At 39.3% G+C, this 21,297-nt stretch overlaps 2 protein-coding genes across 15 annotated transcripts in view; one reads left to right on the forward strand and one right to left on the reverse strand.

Moving 5' to 3' along the window:
* Mp (collagen XV/XVIII-type protein multiplexin) overlaps window positions 1-21,297 on the forward strand; it is a 301,479-nt gene that overhangs the window by 4,208 nt on the left and 275,974 nt on the right. For all 14 annotated transcript variants that reach the window (XM_076776823.1, XM_076776815.1, XM_076776813.1 and 11 more), the window contains exon 2: window positions 19,743-19,813. In XM_076776823.1, the coding sequence (XP_076632938.1) occupies window positions 19,743-19,813 (71 nt within the window). The remainder of the gene's footprint in view (window positions 1-19,742; window positions 19,814-21,297) is intronic.
* Window positions 16,203-19,268, reverse strand: Mesr6 (misexpression suppressor of ras 6). Its single transcript, XM_076776833.1, has 2 exons — window positions 19,088-19,268; window positions 16,203-18,308 (listed from the first exon to the last, which is right to left on the reverse strand). The coding sequence occupies exon 2, from the start codon at window positions 18,286-18,288 to the stop codon at window positions 17,143-17,145; it is 1,146 nt and encodes a 381-aa protein (XP_076632948.1). The 5' UTR covers window positions 18,289-18,308; window positions 19,088-19,268; the 3' UTR covers window positions 16,203-17,142.

Consider the following 21,297-nt stretch of genomic DNA (forward strand, 5'->3'; position numbering starts at 1 on the left):
CGGAGGTGGCGTTCGCACTTGCCGTGTTTTCGGTCCAGCGACATAACTCAGCGCTCGCGTTGCTCTTTTTCGAATTCCCCGGCCACGGGGCCACCCTACGAGCCACCATCCCGGAGAAAGAGAAAGAGTGACACGCGTGGGGATGGGGAGAGAAGGGTGGAAACACACGCGCCACGTGACGGCCGCGTGTTAATCCGCGCGGAGTGTATTTACGAGTTCGCTCGCATTCGGCGCACGTGTGCCGCGCCAGCTTTCACGGAAAGCTCGTAAGCGTAACGCGGAATACCGTGTTGCGCGTTGTTCTACACGGAATCGAAGATAAAATCTACGAACGCGTCGTTCCCAAGGAGATCCACCGACCGTCCTACCCGGGATACGATCCTACGATCCGTTGCAGTAGCGATCCCGATAACACTGAGATTCTTAACCCCTTCGTGCTCGTACCCAGACCTGCACGAACGTTAATTTCCCGATTTAACCTGGCTCTTACTTTGGGGAGTCGTGTACAGGATGGTACACTCAACCTGATCGTCTTAAATATCAAGATATCTCGTGGGGTGGTGTCGTTTTGAGCTTCGAGAGGATCTCAGCAATTCTTGGCCCCTTTCGTGCTCGAACCTAACTTCCTTTTAACCTCTTTTAGCCTTTTCCTTGGCTAGGAGTTGCATACAGAGAGATTTAGCTGGTGCACCTTAAACATTAGGTCACCTTATGCTGGTCTGAGGTTTGAGAGCATCCATTACAATGGGAATCGGAAATCTTCAAACTTAGATGTCCTGAACAGTGATTCCTTATTTTAACCTCTTCTTTAGTTGGAAGCTGTACACAGAGAGTCCCATTTAACTGGTGCACCTTGAATATAAGGCTACTGTATAAGTTGTGTTGTTTTGAGATTTGGGAGAATCCGTTGCAATAACAATCAAGAATCTTGAAATCTAGATGTACTGAGAGCAGTGCTTCCTTCCATTAATTTCTTCCCTGTTTTGTTGTTGTGTACAGAGAGTCCCATTTAACTGGTAAACCTTAAATATTAGGTCACCTCCATAAATTTGTGCTGTTCTGAGACCCGAAAGGGTCCGTTGCAATAATCTTAATCTTCTCGTGCTGAAACCTAGACGCACTGGAATATTATTTCTCTCTTTTAACCCATTTCTTGTCTGGAAGTCGTGTAGAGAGTGTCCCACTTAACTGGAGCACCTTAATACCCCCGTTGAATAGGAAGAAATGTCAAAGGAGAGAGCACGTTTGGCTCGAAGGGGCATACGTTGCGACTGGCGTCGATGTTTCTTTAACGCTTGGTCGACCGACCTTCAGCCATGACGCAAAAAGCCAACCCTCAGCGAGAAAAGTATCGATACGATCTAAAATACTAATGAGTCTGTCACGTAAAATTGAGGCTTCGTTTTTGAGGTGATTGAATCTGAAAATTTATTTGATCGAACACTTGCGTATGTCTGTTTCTACTTACACGAACGCCCGAGTACTCTATTGCAATTAAAGTCAATTTTCTTGGAAAATGCATCATCGAACGGGAAGATTTTATTTTCTATTTTCATCGTTCTTTTCTCGGTTGTACCAGAGATATTGGGACACCCTGTATGCACAACAGGTCTATTTCTATCCGTTATCGAGATTAACGCTTAGTCTTAATGTTCCGTCTGGCTATTGTGCACAGTAGCCATCGAGGAAGTCGTGGTCTATCTCTACTTGTTGTGTACGATCCCAGTTCCCAAACTATGTTTAATACTATCAATATAAACTATATTACCACGAATATTACGGCGCGATAAAGTTAAACTAAACGAAGAAAGAATATTGTTTATCGAGTTTGGTTAAAATTGAAACCAACCGTGTTAATTAAAATCGTATCAGAAGACGATGCCTGCGACAATTAAATAATACTTCCCAGTTAGAAATAGAGCTGCGAAATGAGGTACGTTACTCGCATGTAGGCAATAAAATTTTAAAGGTATTCTGCTCCTGTTAGCAGCAATTACTGTTTGAGAGAATGGCTCGTGAAGTGAAATTCACTGTAAAATTAATAGACCGCTGTTCACAACGGCAACGGTTCTTGAAAGGGGAAGAATAATTTATGCCCATATGACAAGTCGTGGGAGGAGGAGCTTTTGTACTATTTGTTCGTACAGAAACTATTCGAGATACGCTGTCGTTCGCAACGGTCTAACGACACTTCTGGACATTTAAAAACGCATTTGTCAAGCGCTTTGTAACGCGATTAAATTCACAGTAAATGCGGAAAAAGCTTCGGGATACTCCTAAAAATAAAATCTAACGGTCTACAGTTATCGCGAAGTCATCTCGAATAATGAATATTCACGTCGAGAGTGTTTACTGTTGTTTTCATAATTTCAATGGCACCACTCGTATATCGAAATAATTAATTTTCTGGCAGAGATATGAAACTGCAAAACGTGGAGTAGTTGGACTTGGAGTTAACGAAAATGCATGCGTTGGCCTGAACGTATTATTAAGCAATTAAGGATTATCGTTCGATGGTTAACTCGCGTCGTGTCGCAATATCAACTCCGACACGGAAATGTCACGGATCTTTGTGCGAAGAACTTTCGATTGTATATGCAAATGCTAGTCGTTTTACGACCGCTATTGCAGATTTTAACATTCGTCCGCCTCTCCGCGACCATTTTGCGATCTCTTCTTCGTCACCGATGGTCGTTCGGCGGATTCGTTTCGCGCAAGGGCCGTGAATTACTTTTCTTCGTAACGGAACGCGTCCCGATGGAGATGGAAACGCTAAAGAATAAATGTCAGGTTCAAAAACGGAGAATAAATGTGACGTGGGTAAGGAAGGTAGAGGGTGAAACGTTAAACGAGAATGTCTCCTTCGGTTTGACCGATGGAATTTCGTTATATTCCTCGTCGCGTTAGTGGAATTTTATGACTGCCATCAGAACGTAAGATTTCGCGGGTAACGAACGCTAACAGACACGGAAAACGAATAATCGAGCACGTTACGTATGAATTTTATCTAACAAATATGCACAGAAATTTTTTGAAAATTTAATAGTGTTCGGTTGTTGCGTCAGTAGAGTTTTATAATTGATACTACGAACAGTGATTTCAGGAGTAACGAACGTGGTGGCGTTTGTGATAGCAAAGAAAAATATTAATAGACGAAGGAAACGGACGCGTAATCGCAAAGATAGAGTTCAAGTACAAAGAGATTAATGAGAACGGTAGAAACTCATGGAAGAGTAATATAAAATACAAAACCTCCGTTTAGGCAATACGAGTTTCTGAAATTTTATAATTACAAGTATTTTTTAACAGAAACACTGAGTCTTTCATTCGTTTCCTATTATTGTATACCATATATCGATTTGTTGTATATCGAAGTATAGGTAATGGCAACCGTATCGTGACCAAGAAACGTATTCATGGATTCCTTGGTCGAATATCGAGCGATATCGAGACAAATTTCGATTCGATCTATCCGGAAACAGGGTTCCCACGTTCCGCGATTTTTCAAGAAGATACACGCTTCGGAACTTTCACAGAGATCCCATCGCTCATTTTATTTCCACGGTGAAGTTATTATTTGTGTCGAGGAAATTGTATCGTCGAAAGAAAAGCTGATGCTGCTTCCAGAAAATTGATAGCAACGGCGGCTTTTTCGTCCAAAAATAAAGTTTTCGATATTTGACGAAGATGAATATATCGTAGCAACGGGCCCTTTTCATTTTGTTGGACTCCCGGTCCTTGTTTGCAAACAATCGTTTATACCCATCGCTGAGCAAAAATTATTTCCCATCGAATGATCTTGAACGGGCCAAAAGGATTAATTTGTAACCATTGAAACGCATCGAATTGAAAAAATTGAACGTACGGTTGGGCTGAAAGAGTTACAGAGAGTTAAATATTTTTTAATTTTAAAGTATCGCGTGACATTTATTCGCCCGCGGATTAAATTGGAATATCGTGGGGATAAAATTTATTTTTAGATATAATTTAATAACGTTCGTGAAACGTTAAGAGGCCGTAATTTGTTCCGTCGAATCTATTTACGAATCGATAGTGGAAGCTTACAAACTATTCGTATAAAAGTTACGGTGCAATTACTCGGTCAGAAATTTCTGTAGAAACATGGTTTGCGCGACACTAATTTGTTAGTGATGAAGTTGAGCGTGCCAACCGAACCACGTGGGAGTTTATATCAAGCAATTTAGATGCGAGTCTTGAGTCTTGACTCGGGAAATGTATATATTGTCATTGGCATTCTAAATTCCGGAAAATGGCGTCTCGCGTATTCGTGTTTCCGTCAAATTGCCTCCCCACCGGGTCAAATTACTTCCATTTATCTTAATAACATTCTTTTTCGTCGTCGTATTTCGATGGCGCGCGAAAGTTAATTTTCCAATTTACTGCTTTACTCACGATGGACGAATCTTTACAGCGGTATGTTTCACATTCCGAACGTATTCTTGGAGATTCGCTGTTTCTTATTCGTTATATAATATTGTAAAATAATTCGAATATACTGTATAGTAGTTTGACGAAAGATTTCTTCTCTTAGAAATCGCTTCTCAAAGTACGAGACAAGGTAAGATCGTAAATAGAAATATTCGATAATTTTTTGGAAAAGTTGTCTTTCCAAGTGGGAATTATTTCGTGGATCCCATTTATTTTGATAGCGAAGCTTCGCGGAGGATTTTCTCCTCTGACGTCTAGAGGATTCGCGTGATCAATTAGAAAAGATGGAAACCTTTTTAATATCCTTCAGCAGAATGCATTTCCGGATTCGTCCACATGAATTTCCAATTACTCCGTCCTGGAAATTCCTCGAACGGTCACCACGTAAAATTCAACCGTCCGCGGATCCTTTCGAAATTAAAGTTTTACTTCAATTAAAGTTGACCTGGGCGGTTCGTCTTTGCCGTGACCATTGAATTAGGATCTATTCAAAATCAACTGCTTCGAAACGCGCAACGAAGATATTAATAAAAATACGTAGACACTTAAATTAACAGAAACTTCGATTTTCCAATTCTCAACAATAATCCTCGCGCTTTTAACCCGGTTCAACTTGACCTGAAGTTAACGATGATCGTTAAAGGAAACTTCGAATCGAAGTTTTAATGATATTCGACACTTGAGATACTAAGATTTTGAATTTTGGTCCATTTCAGATAATTTCTTCTTAAATTTATCCTAAATCGAAATCACTATTTACTCTCGAATTTAATTACGGACTTATTAATTTAATTGTATCGCGCTGTCGGGCAATCGTAGATCTCGAGTGGCGTAACGAGCGAAATAAGAGTAACTGATAGTCGTTTCGCAGAGAAAATGCACAGTCGTTTCGCGTGCTACGATAAATTAAGTTCAAAGAGCGCAATAGTGGAAAGCGGTTCCAGCACGCGTCGCAACAGCAACGTAAGCGTGGGCGTGAAAGAAGCAACCTGACGTGTTATTTATTTTACAATACATTCTATCTTCAAAGCGAAGTTGTCGTCGACGCAGCCCGGGAATTCCAAATTCGCAGAATTCGTAGTATCGCCTTTATCGTCGATTTTTCGCGTCTCCGTTTGTGTCGCGCGAATATTAAATTTGTCAGACGCGGAGGAACCGCTCTGAATTACGTTGAAATTGTATAAACGCGGGCATCGACGGCTCGCGCGACGCGTTAACGCAAACTTGTGGCCATTTTATTCCCGCCAGAGAGTTTTATTAATTTACAAACTGCCTCGTATAGCGCGACGATAGTTACGCGAAAGGATAATGCAATGTAACGGTCCAATTAATACGGAATTTAATTAAAACTCCGCTAAAACGGTAACACGTGCGAGAAGGAAAGGCTGTTTCATTTTATTCAATTATACTCGTACGCGACATTCGACGATAGAAATCACAGGAATCTGGTTATCTTCGCGAGACGAATATAAATTAGTAGAATAGTTTGTTATTTTGGGGTCCAGATAGATCCACCGTTCACGATACAAGTGGATACCTTCGTGAATCGTATCGTATAGTAATTCATCTTGATCTGGACAATTTTAATTTAATCGTTATGAATGTATTCTTAGAAAAGCACTGAAGGATATATTGAAGCTTGTTCATTGAATGTATGTTTGCCTGAATATTTATATAACGATTAATACCAACGTTGCATACGTTCGAAGGAAGTTGCATAAACAAGTATTAAAAAAGTTTCAAATAATCGTACTTGAAATAAATATTTCACGAAAATATGTTTTCGTAATTGCGATGTTAAGATTTACTCGAAAGGAGTGACATCGATTTATTTAACGAATTCTGTGAAATTTTTGAATGGCTAGAAAAGTAATTACTATAATATAAAATTAAGTTCGTTCAGCGAGGTAGAACGTTCCTTTCTTTTTTTCTTTCTTTGCCAAATGAGTTTTGTCGACTCCAACTGCCTCCGTAACAAGATAATGGGACGGCATACGTGTCTAATAGGAAAATATAGCTCCATTAGGCAAGCCCTGATTAAAGCACAGTTACCATTATAGGAAAAGCTTCTTCTGGTCGGCGTTTCTTTTTTCCCTTCAAGTAATATCAGATATAATATAAAGTAAAGCATTGCTCAAAGGCTCCACGGGTATTAAAGAGAATTTTCTCCACTATTTATTCTTTATTAACAAGAATCCTGAAGTATGGAATTAAACGTTTCCCGCAAGTTCTTTTACTTTTATGTCCGAGTAAATTTGACGCGTGCTTCGAACGAATTTTTTAAAATATTGCCCCGATGAGAAACGTTTTATATATTTTTACGTGCACCATTTTCGTCTAGATCATTCGTAAAAGGTTTCCAAAACAAAATTCTTGTTTACTCTAGAATTGCAAAATATATAACTATATGTTAAACTTGATATTCCCCAGTCGTTTTTACCGAAGAATGGAAAATCTGTCTCTCGATCTAATAAAATAGTGTTGTTTACCTCGACTCGCGTCAGTGATTCTAAATTAGCACGTGCTGTAAGTCCCACGTTTTGTGGAGCGTCCTGTAAGGCGCGCAGCAAGTTCAGAATCTCATTTCTCCAGCTAAGTCCGCCTAATTTTAGAGTGTAACACTGTCGTAACCAGCGAGATTGTCTGGCGCGAAGGAAAGAAAAGGAAAAAAAATTCCTCGCCCGAATAGTTGGCAGTTTTCCCTTGTTCGTTGTTAACTCATTCTCGGTCTTCCGGCTCGAATTCGGAGTCGCGAGCTTCGATCGATCCACCGTGTCGATTTTCCTCTTCCTTCTTATCTTTGGATTAGTCGACACCCCTGGTTAACGCTAATGAATGGAGATGCACGAAAGGACAGGCGCAGTGGCAATTAAAAGCGTCTGTGCAGCGCGGATGGCGATCGTCGTTGGAAGAGCAGATTTTCAAATTTCCTTTGCTGGCGGTCTTTGACATTTTACGAACCACTTCGTTAAAAATTGCAACAACGGGAGACTTTCGGCTAACCTATCGTATTTTTCCCCAATTAGCAAAATACTGGAAACACAGTGGTCTCGTACGGGGAACAGAATGATTATTAAAGGGTCGATAGACACCACTTTGAAGACAGCAGAGAAAAAAGTATCTGAAAAACTCTGACATTAGTATGCTAGCAATTACCATTGGAGTTATTGAAATGCGTTTCCTTTCTATTTCTTCGCATACCGAAACAATAATTCATCGCTCTATTTGAAAACGATATACTGACCATAAATGATAGTAAATTCTTTATCGATGGCTAGTTAAAGAATAACGCGAAAGTCTGTGCCTCGAATTAAATATTCAACGACCACATTATTCACGTGTTTCTTTTCCCCTCGAAGCTAACGTAACGTGACTTATACTTTTTAATTTTAAGGCAGACGCGACACGTGTTACGAAATTTGGCCAGCGAAGCGTTCTTTACGAGCGAACCCAGCCACGGTCGTTTCTTCGTCAATACGTACAATCGTTTCGTTTCTTTTTTTTCCACCGCCATGAATCTTTACGAGCAGCATTCCATAAACGTTACGATCATCTTGATCGCGTATTGCCAGCGGCACGTGGCCCTAAACGTCACTTTATAAGTAGCAGCGTTACCAGGAGGTGGCTTAAGAGACTGTCTGACTGCTATCGTCGTTGAGTTATCGCTCTTGGGAGACGGTCGACTGAGATTAAAGTTCCGCGGCCACCTTCCACCACAGATTCCAACGAAACTGCGATTTTCCGGCTCGCAATAATTTAGCCACGCGATCCAGAGCTACGAATATGCTGGGAAACCTCCGAGCAGGCCGACTTCGTCCACGAATAACGAATAAAGATTTCAGGCTCGTTCGTTAACCATCTTTCACCCGTGAAATAAAACAGATGCTTGCTTTGAATATAGTCGAATAAATATAGAGAGCTTGAAAATGCTATTATGAACAGGGTTTGAGAAAAATATTCACGAAAAAACAACTCTTTTTAGTGTTCCTCGGGTAGAAGTCTCGAGTATCGATCGCTCTCGAGTGTAATATGAAATTAAATTTTAAATTCGGTCAAGTTGCATTATCAACATTATCGAATTATCGATATCGTTAATTTGATTGAATTTATAAGAAGTTCTACAGTAACGAAATGTGATGTTACGTTATCGATGATAAATTAATCTGAATCAATTGAAAGTTAATAATTTTAATAGTTTCGTTCCCACTGACTATTCTAACTAAAATATGTATTTTAGTCACAAATTCTACGTTCATTTTCGTGTAGTTAATTGAATTTATAAAAAGGTCTGCAGTAACGAAATATGGTGTTACGTTATTGATGATAAATAAATAATCTAAATGGTTTCGTTCTCGCTAACATTGCTATTATAACTGAAACACTAATTTTCGTATTAAAATTTTAAAAACCTACAGCTTGTTATATTTGTAATAACGTTTTCACAATCGAGTTTGTTAGGTAAACAATCAATTTGCTCGTATTTTCGATTCTTCCTAACAAATATCGCCGAAATTCCATCCGCTGACAATCTGGCGTGATTTCAACGATTAGGTTCTGGATAGTGAATCATTCTCCCGCGGAACGTCACACATTTTCGCGTAACACCTGCAGCCACTGCGAGCGCAATTACAATACATTCATTCCGTACAGACAGATTCTCTGTCGATAGTAAAGACATCATCGTAAAGCTGTATTATCGGTTTATTGACTCCGATGCGCTTGTTACTTGCACGGTATTGTCCAGATAGATCGTAATTTTCTATTTGCAATTAACGGTTCGATAGTTCCGTCGTGCCTTTTGAACCGTACGCTTTTAAATCATTATTCGTAAACCACTGGCATCCGATTTTACGAAAATGATTATTAACAAAAGAATGAACACACAATTTACGAAGAAACTGAATCTGCCAGGTATACTGACGTTTAAGTATGGTCTTTTGAAATCTCAAAAATGAAATTATTTCCCATAATCTCGATAAAAATTTACCAGTTACCTTTTGTATTTAAACATCGCCCAGCCCTCGTAAATGCATCGTTCTAAATATAGAAAAAAATTAATTCGCCTATTCGGAAGTCGTAAAAATAAAGAACATTTCTCTTGTTTGACGATTCGTATTTCGTTCACGTTTCTGCCAAAGATTCTTGGTGAATCTTTTCGCGTCGGAAACTCTCGCGAGTCCTGACACGGGTTCTTGGCTAAAAATAAAGATGTTTAATGAAATATAGAAGCACCATCTCCCCGTTTCTCTATCTATCGTCGTCCACGGGAGTTCCGCGATCGTTCTCCCCTGCTTTCGGTACAGGAATAAATTCGTTTCTTTATTTTCCCTACCATTCGTCACCTCCTTGCGAGTCCTCGAGATTCCGCAGTCCACCTGTCACCGATCGCAAAAACCCGATGAAATACAAACCACCGTCGTTCCCTTCCGCGTGTCCGATGATATATGACGCTGTTAATTAAAACGGTGGAACATTCGGCGGAGTACAAGGTGGCGTTAATGGGGGACGTCGAAAAAATATACGGTGGCAGTCACTTTTCAAAACGACAGTCGTACCGGACCTTCTACGAGTTCAGATTAATGCAAATTTTCGCTGTACAGGTTATCCTAATTGCATAATTACCGCTCCTACGTGTTTTAATTATACGTATATCGCGCGTTTCTTTTTCTACCGACGATTCATAATGTACTTTACGATTAAAGAGCGCGTACGGCGTTTAAAAATTTCCAGGATTATTCCAGGACGACTGAATTTGTTGGGGAATTTTTTATTCTAATATCTATCGCGTTTAGATTTAATATCATGCCGACGTCGGGAAATATCGAGCGGCTAAGAAATAAAATCCACGGAAGATACTCGTGCAACTGAACCGCGCAAATCCAATCCAAATCAAACAGTCCCCCAAACCCGAAACGTCGAATGAATAAATCATGTTCTACATATCTACGCGATTTGTATTTGCTCTTACATATCAACAAGGAAAACATAGTTTCCATATTTATCCTGTGTTCGTTTGCCGAGGAGTAACCAGCTTTATTTGATTCTATTTCTGATTGCAAACGCATCCTCTTCCTCCGCGACACCAACTACCCGTTTTTGTTTCATAATAATTTGATATTTCGTAGACTATGGTCAACTCTCGGTACTTTTACCCTGATAATTAATTTCAAAGAAATACGACGTGCCCCGACGAGGGGCTAGATCGAACGCGAAATTGGTTCATTATCGTTCTAAAAAAAAAAAAGTAGTCGGTTCTCTCGCGAAGATTCCTCAGAATCAGGCTGTCAGGAGTCTCTGGTGTATCGCTTCATTAACGAGCACCACTTCTACGTCGTCGTCGACGACACCACCACTCGAGCTTCTCGCTTAATTATTCCGCCGGTACACGTGTCTCTGGATCTCACTGGGGGTTTCCCTGTTCTTTTAATTCCGTTTTATATCGTTCGTCGGGCCACTGGGTTAATGGAGTGTCGTCATTCGTTGTCATTATCGCGGACGATGGGGGCTTACACGTTTTCATTTCCGACATTCTTCCGCTGTTAAAAGTAGATTTTAACGTCCGCTATTAGTCCATTAATTCGCGATTTTCGTCGTCCAGGTGGAATTCTGACAGAATCTCGATATTGATAACGATATTCTAAACATTTACTCCGTAGATAGTGAGTTTATAATATATCTGGACGAAATTTTTTAAATATATCACGGCTCGCGAAACACTCGACCTAAACGCTTTGGACTTTTTAGAAAATGTTAATTTTTGCCACGTCTAAACGATTTCTATACCCCTGGCAAGGATAAATTTATCGAAACAGAGTCGTTGGAGCACTCGATGCACTCGAAATTCCATGTATTCTTAAATCTTACGAGTTTCTCTTATGTCTTAAGAAACAATTCTAAATTCTAGGATCAGTCACGTTACTCTTAATTTAGTATCATTGCAAAAGAAAAAAATGCAAGTTCCTTTAATGTCATTTCGGGTCTCCACTCGCAGCAACCTCCTCGTGGTGAGACCTGGAAATCGGTGCAACACCGAGCTAATGGCTGCGAATTTAGAATCGTTTCCCAAAATATAAGAGAAAATTGTACCGTATTAAACATTATAAGATTTAAGAATACATGGAACTTTAAAAGTATCGAATACATTAAAAATTTCGGCCCGAGCGTTTCAACAAATTTATTCTCACAAGATTATAATCGTCAAACTGACTAGTTAAGATAAGGGTATAATTTATAGATACAACAGAATGTAAATATAGCGTACGAAGATTATTCGAGACCTTTAGTGACTCAGGTTTAGTGAAAGAGGAAATTGCCAATAACATTGTGCATGCCTCAACCCACTTGTTGAATATCAGCAATCACAGTCATAGACTAAAAATACACAATTCACTCGATAACAGTTTCGTCAACAGAAACTCGGACGGCTAATGTATACTAATATGCGTATGGTTTGCCATTCTACTAAAGAGGAAAGTTAGTCTCGTCACATTCAATTATGGTACTCGATATAGTATCAATAGGATGTTACAAGAACTGAAAAAATAATTTTGTAGGAGACGTCGTCTCAGGTGATTCTATTTTGTTGCTGTTTTAATGTTTTCACATTTTATCTCCAGCAAAATGTCGTCCAGTATGAACAATTGAACACATTTCTAATCTTTAATAATATCTGTTGGAACGACTACTTACAATAGCTCGTAAATTTATATTTGTGCGAGATTCGATGCAACCATTTCCGAGTCGACATCTCTCTGCACGCGGATGGATGATGGTTTCGGAGTCAGGGCCGTGGACCAGTGGCGTACGAGGAGGAAAGATGAGGTACACAAGCGTCACTATCACTAGCGGAATAGAAATCACAGTTTATTTCGAGTGATCCGGTCAGCGGCGATACGACAACTGAGCTCAGTATCGAAGCGTTTCGACTGGGTTCGATTCGAAACCGGGAGCAAAAAATTTGTAAATACCGGTAACCGTCGAGACGGCTGTTTACTGGTCGCAATAACTGCGAATCCGAAACAATATTTATGAAGTGGATAGTTGCAGAGAAAATGTCACGGCTATGAAACCGTTATTTAAATTCCAAAGAAGTTGACTTGTATTAATATCTGAAAGTCCAATTTACTAAATATTCTATTATCGAGAAAATTACAGTCTATTTGTTTCAAGATGTGGGAATTAAATTAAGAATCCTTTGTTTCTTTTCCAGTTTCGTAGAAAGTTTTCTAAACTTCTTCTCGAAAGAAAATTTGTATCGCAGCGCGAGTATTGATCTTGTGGTTTTGTCAGATTTTCCACCTCGGTTTGCAATTTTGAACGTCGCAAACGTGTATAGAGAATTTCACAATTTAGATCGCCTTCTCGCGTCGATGAATGAGCATAGTGCTATGGAACCTTCTAAGTAGTCAAAAGGGGGAGATTTCTGATTTTTCACGGGTACAAATTCAACAAAAGTTGAAATTCACTTTGTCGAAGCAACTGTAGAGTCGAAGTTTCCCTCTCATGTTTACGAAAACATTTTCTTATAATAGTCTTCTTCGTCAATGGACATTTGAAAGATGCAATAAAATACAAGATCGCGTAAACGTTCGTTTCTTGCAGAAATTACTTGCACAGAGACTCAGCTTTATCGTTCTTTCCTCGTTTCTTCCTTTGTGTCGTGTTTCTCCTCAATAATGATTTATGTGACTTTCTAAAGATTTCTGTGTTGATGATGCCATTAGTATGCAAAGGAAGCTTTGTTAAGAAAGCTAGACTGATATGTTAGAAATAAAATTAGAGTTAGTAATGGAAGAAATGCTGTTGTTCTCTCGAGACAACTTGGAATTTAAAAAAAATTAGTGTTACGATGCAGAAGGCTCTAAATTGCATGGTATTAATTCCTTCTTCTATTATATTCATTAAACTTCAAGTTTATGTAAAAAATGAGTCAGATTATTTTTATTAACGAATTTACGTGAGATTGAATAACTGCTCGCGTAAACTTGATCTTCGAGGATAAGCAAGAGATTACATACGTTTATTTTCATTGAGGATTACTGTCGTAGTTACGAACTCGAGTACTCTTTATGCACCGACAATTCCAACAACAATACGAGCCACTCCTTCGATATAAATGCCTCGATCGTGTCCAATATATATTTCTGTCAAACTACTATTGCCCGGATGGCAACGTTACGAATCAGCGTTGCGTGTCTATGTATCGGGCGTCACGTGAAAAATGAAACACTTCTTTATTAATGGGATTTTAATGCCTCGTAATTACGACCGCCTGGTCGCAGACTTTCAAAGCTAACAGACATAATTCTCTCGCTCGTGTTCGATAATGGATTCCGCGCTTGAACATGTGCGTTGAGAAACTGATAGATCTCGCTTGTTCGAAAGGAAACGTTCGGTAACGTGTCACGATTAACAGTAATATATTGCGTCTAACCTGTGTCAACCTTTTCGTTCTGAAGTTCCTTCTGTCAGGCAAGAAACGTCAGCAAGAAAGAGTACCTCTGTCAGAGCTATCTCTCGCGACGTAATTCACGAAAAAGACTCGAAAAGCTGGTAATAGACTCCGGACAAGGAATATCAGTCAAAGACTATGTCAACGCGGTTGGAAAGCTGTTAAACGCCGTTAGTATTCATGCCAAGAATCCTGTGTATGCTTAGATCGATGAAGCAAACAGTAGGTAAACTCAGAAGAGTAAAACTATATGGAAATCGACAACGCAAAACTTTGTTGTTAAAATATCCTTTCGACTCTATCAGTAAATATATATTTTCGAAAAGTAGAAATGATTTTTCTGTAAAACCGACGTATCTACAAAATGTCTCGAATTTAATGTTTCCATTCGAGGCACTGTAATGGACTAGGTGCAACGACCTTGTCAAACGGAAATTGAAAATCGCGGCCACGACTATGCTCGGTGGTTCGACTCGAGCGTTACGCAAGACCAACATTCTCGATCGTGATTCAAGATCAACAGCCGCTGCGTAACACCCACGCTCGCCTCTCGCCGAGGGATGCAAATGCGTGTCACACATTTCCAGTAAATTCCTAGTGTTCTACTGACCTGACGACGTGAGAAATCGTTCGCGACACGATCGTGGATAAACGATGGATTCTCATGCGCGTGTACACCAGGGATTCTCAACGACCCACATTTTATTTAGAAAGAATCGTCAATGAAAGACCACTCAAAATATTATCAAAACATTCTAATAATACTGTGACCGTGACACGTGATCCAGAATTTTTCAAATATTTTAACTTTAGTAATGAAGAAATTTAATTTTTATTGCAATTAAATTAATTCTGGGTTAGGCTGGGTCAATGAAAGATTCGATCGCTAAAAATATTCTAATAATACTATGACTGTGACTCGTGGTCTAGAATTTTTCAAATATTTTAACTTTAGTAAAGAAGAAATTTAATTTTTATTGCAATTAAATGAGTCCTGGATCAATGAAAGATTCGATCACTAAAAATATTATAAAAATATTCTAATAATACTGTGACCGTGACACGTAATCCAGAATTTTTCAAATATTTTAACTTTAGTAAAGAAGAAATTTAATTTTTATTGCAATTAAATTAATTCTGGGTTAGGCTGGGTCAATGAAAGATTCGATCACTAAAAATATTCTAATAATACTGTGATCGTGACACGTGGTCTAGAATCTTTCAAATATTTTAACTTTAGTAAAGAAGAAATTTAATTTTTATTGCAATTAAATTAATTCTGGGTTAGGCTGGGTCAATGAAAGATTCGATCACTAAAACAATTCTAATAATACTGTGATCGTGACACGTGGTCTAGAATTTTTCAAATATTTTAACTTTAGTAAAGAAGAAATTTAATTTTTATTGCAACTAAATGAGTCCTGGGTCAATGAAAGAATCGATCACTAAAAATATTATAAAAATATTCTAATAATACTGTGACCGTGACACGTGGTCTAGAATTTTGTCAAATATTTGAACTTTAGCGAAGATGAAATAAATAAAAATAAATATTCATTTAAAGTATCGAATTATTTTCCCACGCTCGCGTCTATGGAGAAAGTTTTAACATTCCTTATATTTAGTGGAGAGCGTATAAAATGCCGCGGGAACTTTTTATTCATAAAGCTAGATCTTCTTTTAGCGAGGGGTACTTACGCTAAATAAGTTCGTTGCGCACAATAGCTTTTTCCGCGGCAAGTTTTCAACACCCTTTGAGGGCTTGCTTTTTCCACGAGAGATCGCATTAACGAAACAGGTTTCGACCAACCCAATTTTCCGACACCGCGCTATCGTTCCCCCTTAAAAGTCTCGGGAGATGGACCCTTATTGTTTTGCTCGAAACAACGCCAACATTTCGAATCGTTTTTCCGCTAATCTTACGCTTTTCTTTCGCAAGATCACGTATTTCTCCTATAGCAGACACTGCACCTCTTGCAAGGAGGCTGTGCTATTTACTCTTGTTTCCATCGTTATCGGTTCTATTTTTATCTCGCGGTATTTCCACGTCCGTTTTTCCTTGCTTTTGTTATTCGACGTTACTTATTTGCAGAAGTTTTTGCTCCAATTTCTCTCACTTTGTGTCCACTCTTTCGATCGAACGGATTTTAACATTCTCCTACAGCAAGCCTTTCAAAAAGTCTCTACCTTGACCTGAAACTCTTGTAAATACGACACGCGATTCAACGCACGTAGCTTTTATTGATGCTTTATATTGTTACGTACAGAAATGGTAAGTTTACACACTAGTCGCGGACATAACTGCGTCGCCTGCAGGCGCAAAAAGAAAATAAAGCTATCTGGATAAAAATAGCTCGGTATATTCAACATCCACACTCTAGTTATATACATTTATGCGTGGGAGTAAACAGTCTTCTGGTTAAAAATATCAACTAGAGTTTTGTGCAAATTTTTGGCACTTGTGAATTAAGGAAAACTACCGTGATGGATTGAAAGAATCAAAGAATTAAAGTAAACTTCACAAAAATGACAAAGTTACGGAAGATTTAGTAGGTGTATTCACATTTTTTCAAACTCAGTCAATTTTCATCCGATTTACTTAAAATTTTTTAAGGTGGTTCCTAATACTATTCTCTTTAGTTGTACCTAAGGAATTTTCGATCGAATAATTAGTTTCGACGTGGTGTTAAAAGAAATCTTTTTTGAGATTTTTCTTCAAAGTTCCATCATTTTATAATAAATAATTATTTTTAAAAACCTGTACGTGCAACTGAAGCTACTGTCTTACAGTTTAAGAACTTACAGTGACAAATTACACGTCCACCCGTTTCTAACAAATTTTTCGAGGCCTCTCACGCTGGTTCCTATTATTGCTATAATAGTGAATATTTTTATACGAAATTTTTCCAAGAAGTACTTCAAGAAATGTACTTTCGGAAAACATGAAACATTTGCCAGAAAAAGTCTTGAAAATTGCCTTTATTTTCAGCTCTCACGGTGGTTTCTTCCCTCAAAACATTTTTTTAAGTGCTTCCTTCGACGATATTTTGAAACTTCACAGGTTTCTTTAATGGTTCATAATCTACAAATTAGTTTAAGAACGAATCTAAAAGTGATCCTCAGACTTTTTTCCACGTTGTTTTCACAGTTTCGTAGCTTCCTCAAACCTGACTTATCACAGTCAAAGGATAAGTGATAATCAGAACTTTACAGTTCCGCAAAGTTACACTTTTAAGAGAGGTTTAAAATATTTCTTCGTCCTGGAACGCTAGCTGAACATCCACGTCTCCTAGACGTTGACGTAGCTCCTCGAGAACTCCGAACTGTATTTGATCGACGTCGTCCGGCGGGCAGTACTCGTCCTCGCTGGATCTAGCGATCGTGACGATCGTCGGGGTGGCTGGCAGGGCGGCCAGGAACGATCTGAACGTACCGCTGATCAAACGGTCGAGGTCGTTTCGCGTGGTGACGTGATCCGGCAGGTCGGTGTCGTCTCTGGTGCAGCCTGCGTCGTGTATCAATTTCCAATCGATCTCCGACTGCTTGTACACGCTGGTAAGTTCGCGAAAGATCAGCTCCACAGCCTCGTACCTCGCAGATTTCTCGCCCTCGTAGCTCTGGAGGCTTCGATGCGCCTCCAAATGCCCGAAGAGTCTCTCCAGCTCTTTGAGCTGCTTGTTTCGGGCGGTGGTCGCCTCCTTGAGGACTTCCGGTTCCGTGGAGTCCGGCCGTTGAAACGTGTACAATGGCGTCAGTTTGTCGTAGAGATTCACTCGATCGTAAATCGTCTTGAAGGGATTCTTCGTGCTGAAAAAGTCGAGATCGACGTCCAGAATGTAGGGGGTGTCTCTCTCGGGCAGATACTGCCGCAAAGCGAAGCTGATCGCGGTGAAATCGTCCCTCTTCCCCGGATCCTCGATGAAACTACCGATGGTGATCACGTGCAACGTGATCTCTCGTGTATTCTCCAGCTCGTCCGCCATGGCGAACAGGCCCTCGCTGACGAAATAGGGCTCGGTGCAGGTGAGTCTTATCGAACCGTTCTCCTTGTGCTTGCCTATCAAGAAGGTCGTCACTCCATCGGCCATCTGATTCGACCACGGTGGTTTCACCCAGATCAGGTGCTTGAAATGGCCAGCATAGGCCGCTGGGAGCATCCAATTCTCGATACTAATTTCCTCGAATAATTCGTTTTTGTCCCACACTGTCTCGGCCGGCATTTCTTTGGGTATAAGCATGTCGGCGTGAGAGTCCAAATGTATGAACGTGTTACCCTCGAACGGGAGATGCTTCGATCCCAGGCATCGGTAAATAAACGGTAGAACCTCGTTGTGATCCTCCACCACGTAAATCGGGACTCTCTTGAAATATTTCCTGGAGAACGACATAGCTTTCCCGATTTGCAGATCTGCAATAACCGGTTTGCACAGGTGTCGTGATTATCCTTACTTAGAGTAACTCGTTATGATTGTCTTGGTCGATTATAAAATTTAAGTAATATACTCCAGAAATAAACTTCTTGATAGTTGCGAGAGCCGTTTCAGGCGTAAGTTATTTATTTGCAGGCTCGACATCATGTCATTTCCAATTGGATATAGTCTTGCGATCAGAGGCGGATACACGATCCACGTTACTTCGTTCTTACGATTTCTGCTTTTAGCTCTTTGTTTAATGGTAACGTGAATAAAATATATAATCTTCCACGACATATATTTCAGTTCAAAAAACAAAATGAAATTCGTATTTGATCGATTGATTCTTCGTAAATAACAGTAATTTAAGTTTACTATTGTGATATAACTGTAGATATCGTAAATATTGTATCGTAACGTACAATCTACTAAAATAATCCTATCTCGAATAACGCAATTAACGCAAGTTAAAAATTTTAATTTCTTCGATCTACGTAGCTGCTCCGAAAAAATACTGGAGCGTCGAAAATGATAAACGAGAGCGTATCTCGATCTAGTCGATATGTACACGGAGTGAAGAGAGTTGTTAAATTTTAAAGAATACTTTCATTTAATGTCACAACGTTGGAATAAATAAAGTACACCAGGAATTACTCTGGCAAACGGTAGAGTTTATTTAATCTTGAAATATATTACTCAAGTTATATATTCTCATTCAAGTTTTCGATATGCATAACGTGTTGTGACATTTTACACGATCACGTGGTCGGCTTACCTTTTAGGTTAGACGAGGTTACTCGGAGAATTTCTTGCCCTTCGCAGGAATTATTGTCGTTGGTAACTTGCACTAGATTGTAGTCCTGGGCTCACGAACGCGTTGTTCAACAACATATAATAAATACTGCACAATTTCACAAATGTAGCTTTATCGATACTTCACATTATTTCGAACGTAAACAGCACGCTTACGCTCTAGGCGCACGTACTACTGCGCCATCTGCAGGAACGAGAAGATACTAAAGCGAAGAGCGCGGTATATTCAACAGAAACTCTGTGTTGCGTTCTGATTCAAATATGACAAATTAATTTTAAACGATTCTTCTTTATTAAAAATTAATGAAATAACCTATTGTATCGTGCTATGATTGTCGATTCTAGTTATACATGTCTCGCGAACATTCTTAACAAAACAGTACTTTTTGATTTAAATTTTTACTAAGAATTTTTTGGTGTGAGTTTCGGTTGTTAATTAATTCTTACAGAGATACTACGCTTAGACGAAGCGTAGATTATAGATTTTATAGTGTCATAAAATCTGTAACTTCAACCTTAAAACGAAGTATTCGTTTCCGCGAATGTACTAGACACGGTCACGCGGTAATTGTGAAAGTTGATTTCATCGAAATTAATGTCGGAATGTTTAATTTCAGATTGCAATTGCTGATATTCGCCGCGTTCTGTGCAACGTACGCCAACGCGGATTTCTTCGGCGAGAAGAAAGGTAAGTGTCAGTTAATTCAACGGTAATGGTCCGTCTCGTGGTGGTGATTCAAAGACTCGAGGATCATTTGTCCCCCTTTTGCTCTACCAGACATCGTCTACTATGACGATTCTGGTTACGAAATTCTCAAGAGGATCCTTTATTCGCCCGAGGACGCCTCGAGAATATTCAGCAACTTTTTTACTAATCTTTTTCACGATATTCTTACGTAATTCGTTTTACGCGAGCAGCAATTTGTTACGAAGACGCGATGCAAGTACTCGGTACCAGCTAAGCAAATTTTCATCGCCCTCTGGTCCAGTTTACCTTTACCCAATTAAAATTACAACTGCGATATACACGTCTCTTGGCAATATATTTCTATTAAATAGTTAAACGAGTATACGAATCGTACGTTTTAAAGCCGCGTTATTCTAAACAGATATCGCATTGTTTCGACGCTCGTATATTTTATTTACGATACGCTTGATACATAAATTGCGTCGTTCAAATGGATTTAAATTATGGATGCCTCGCGTTCTATATCAATGAGGTTCTCGAATTCACTTATACCGCAAATATTTCTCTGTCCAATATGGGAAGCACAGTGATTCTTTTCAAACGCGTGGGCATCTTTCTTAGTTACGGCGGGTCACTCCGAGAAATAAATCGACCGGTCGATTTCTATGAACCACCCCGGCGAAACAAAACCGTAACGCGAACGCAGAATTTTATTCCGGCACGTGCACTCTTCGTTGTTTATATTTTTCTACGAATCGTTCTCATTTATTCCATTCTACTTTGGTTTGTTAATATTTTTTATATATCACAGGCATTATTATTTTAACGATCCACAGTTTAACGAACCCAGTGGCAATTTTGAGAAAATTCAACCAACTTCCTCGCAGTATCTACTGAAACATTTACACAGCCGTCACAATGCTATAAAAGACAGCTGCCGTTGGTAAACTTCAGCTACCTTCGTCTCCATATTTTTCTCTGGGAACTTTACGATATCGTTTGACAAACATGACACGCGTATTTAAAGCTTCAGCACATTTTACGCCCGTCGTCCTGCCGTTCTCTAATCTGCCAGTATATAAGGATACACCGAGTCGTTTCATTTTTTTTTCATAGTCCGGATGGCCGTCATTCCCTTCGCAATAAAAGACCCGAATAATTTCGTGATTTTGTAAAAATTTAAATGGGGACGCTTGTCTCTCGACAGCGTAGTCAAACGGGAGAAATTTCTTGAAGCACGTGCAGCCATTATTTAAATTATTCGTGTAATATCGTAGAAAATTTTACGAGGTCGGAGGAAAAAAAAAAATTTTTTTAATAAAAAGTTTCAACAGAGAAAACGTAAAAGCGACCGGTAAAAATTCAAAGGAACATTCATTGTCCATAAAAATTTTTTTGGTGCTGTAACGCACGCGAAAATACGCGATCTAACGTTTCCACGTTTGCGAATAATTTCTTGCCTCTCATTGTATAAAGCGATATTG

This window comes from Colletes latitarsis, chromosome 11, assembly GCF_051014445.1.
Source record: "Colletes latitarsis isolate SP2378_abdomen chromosome 11, iyColLati1, whole genome shotgun sequence".
Classification (NCBI taxonomy): domain Eukaryota; kingdom Metazoa; phylum Arthropoda; class Insecta; order Hymenoptera; family Colletidae; genus Colletes; species Colletes latitarsis.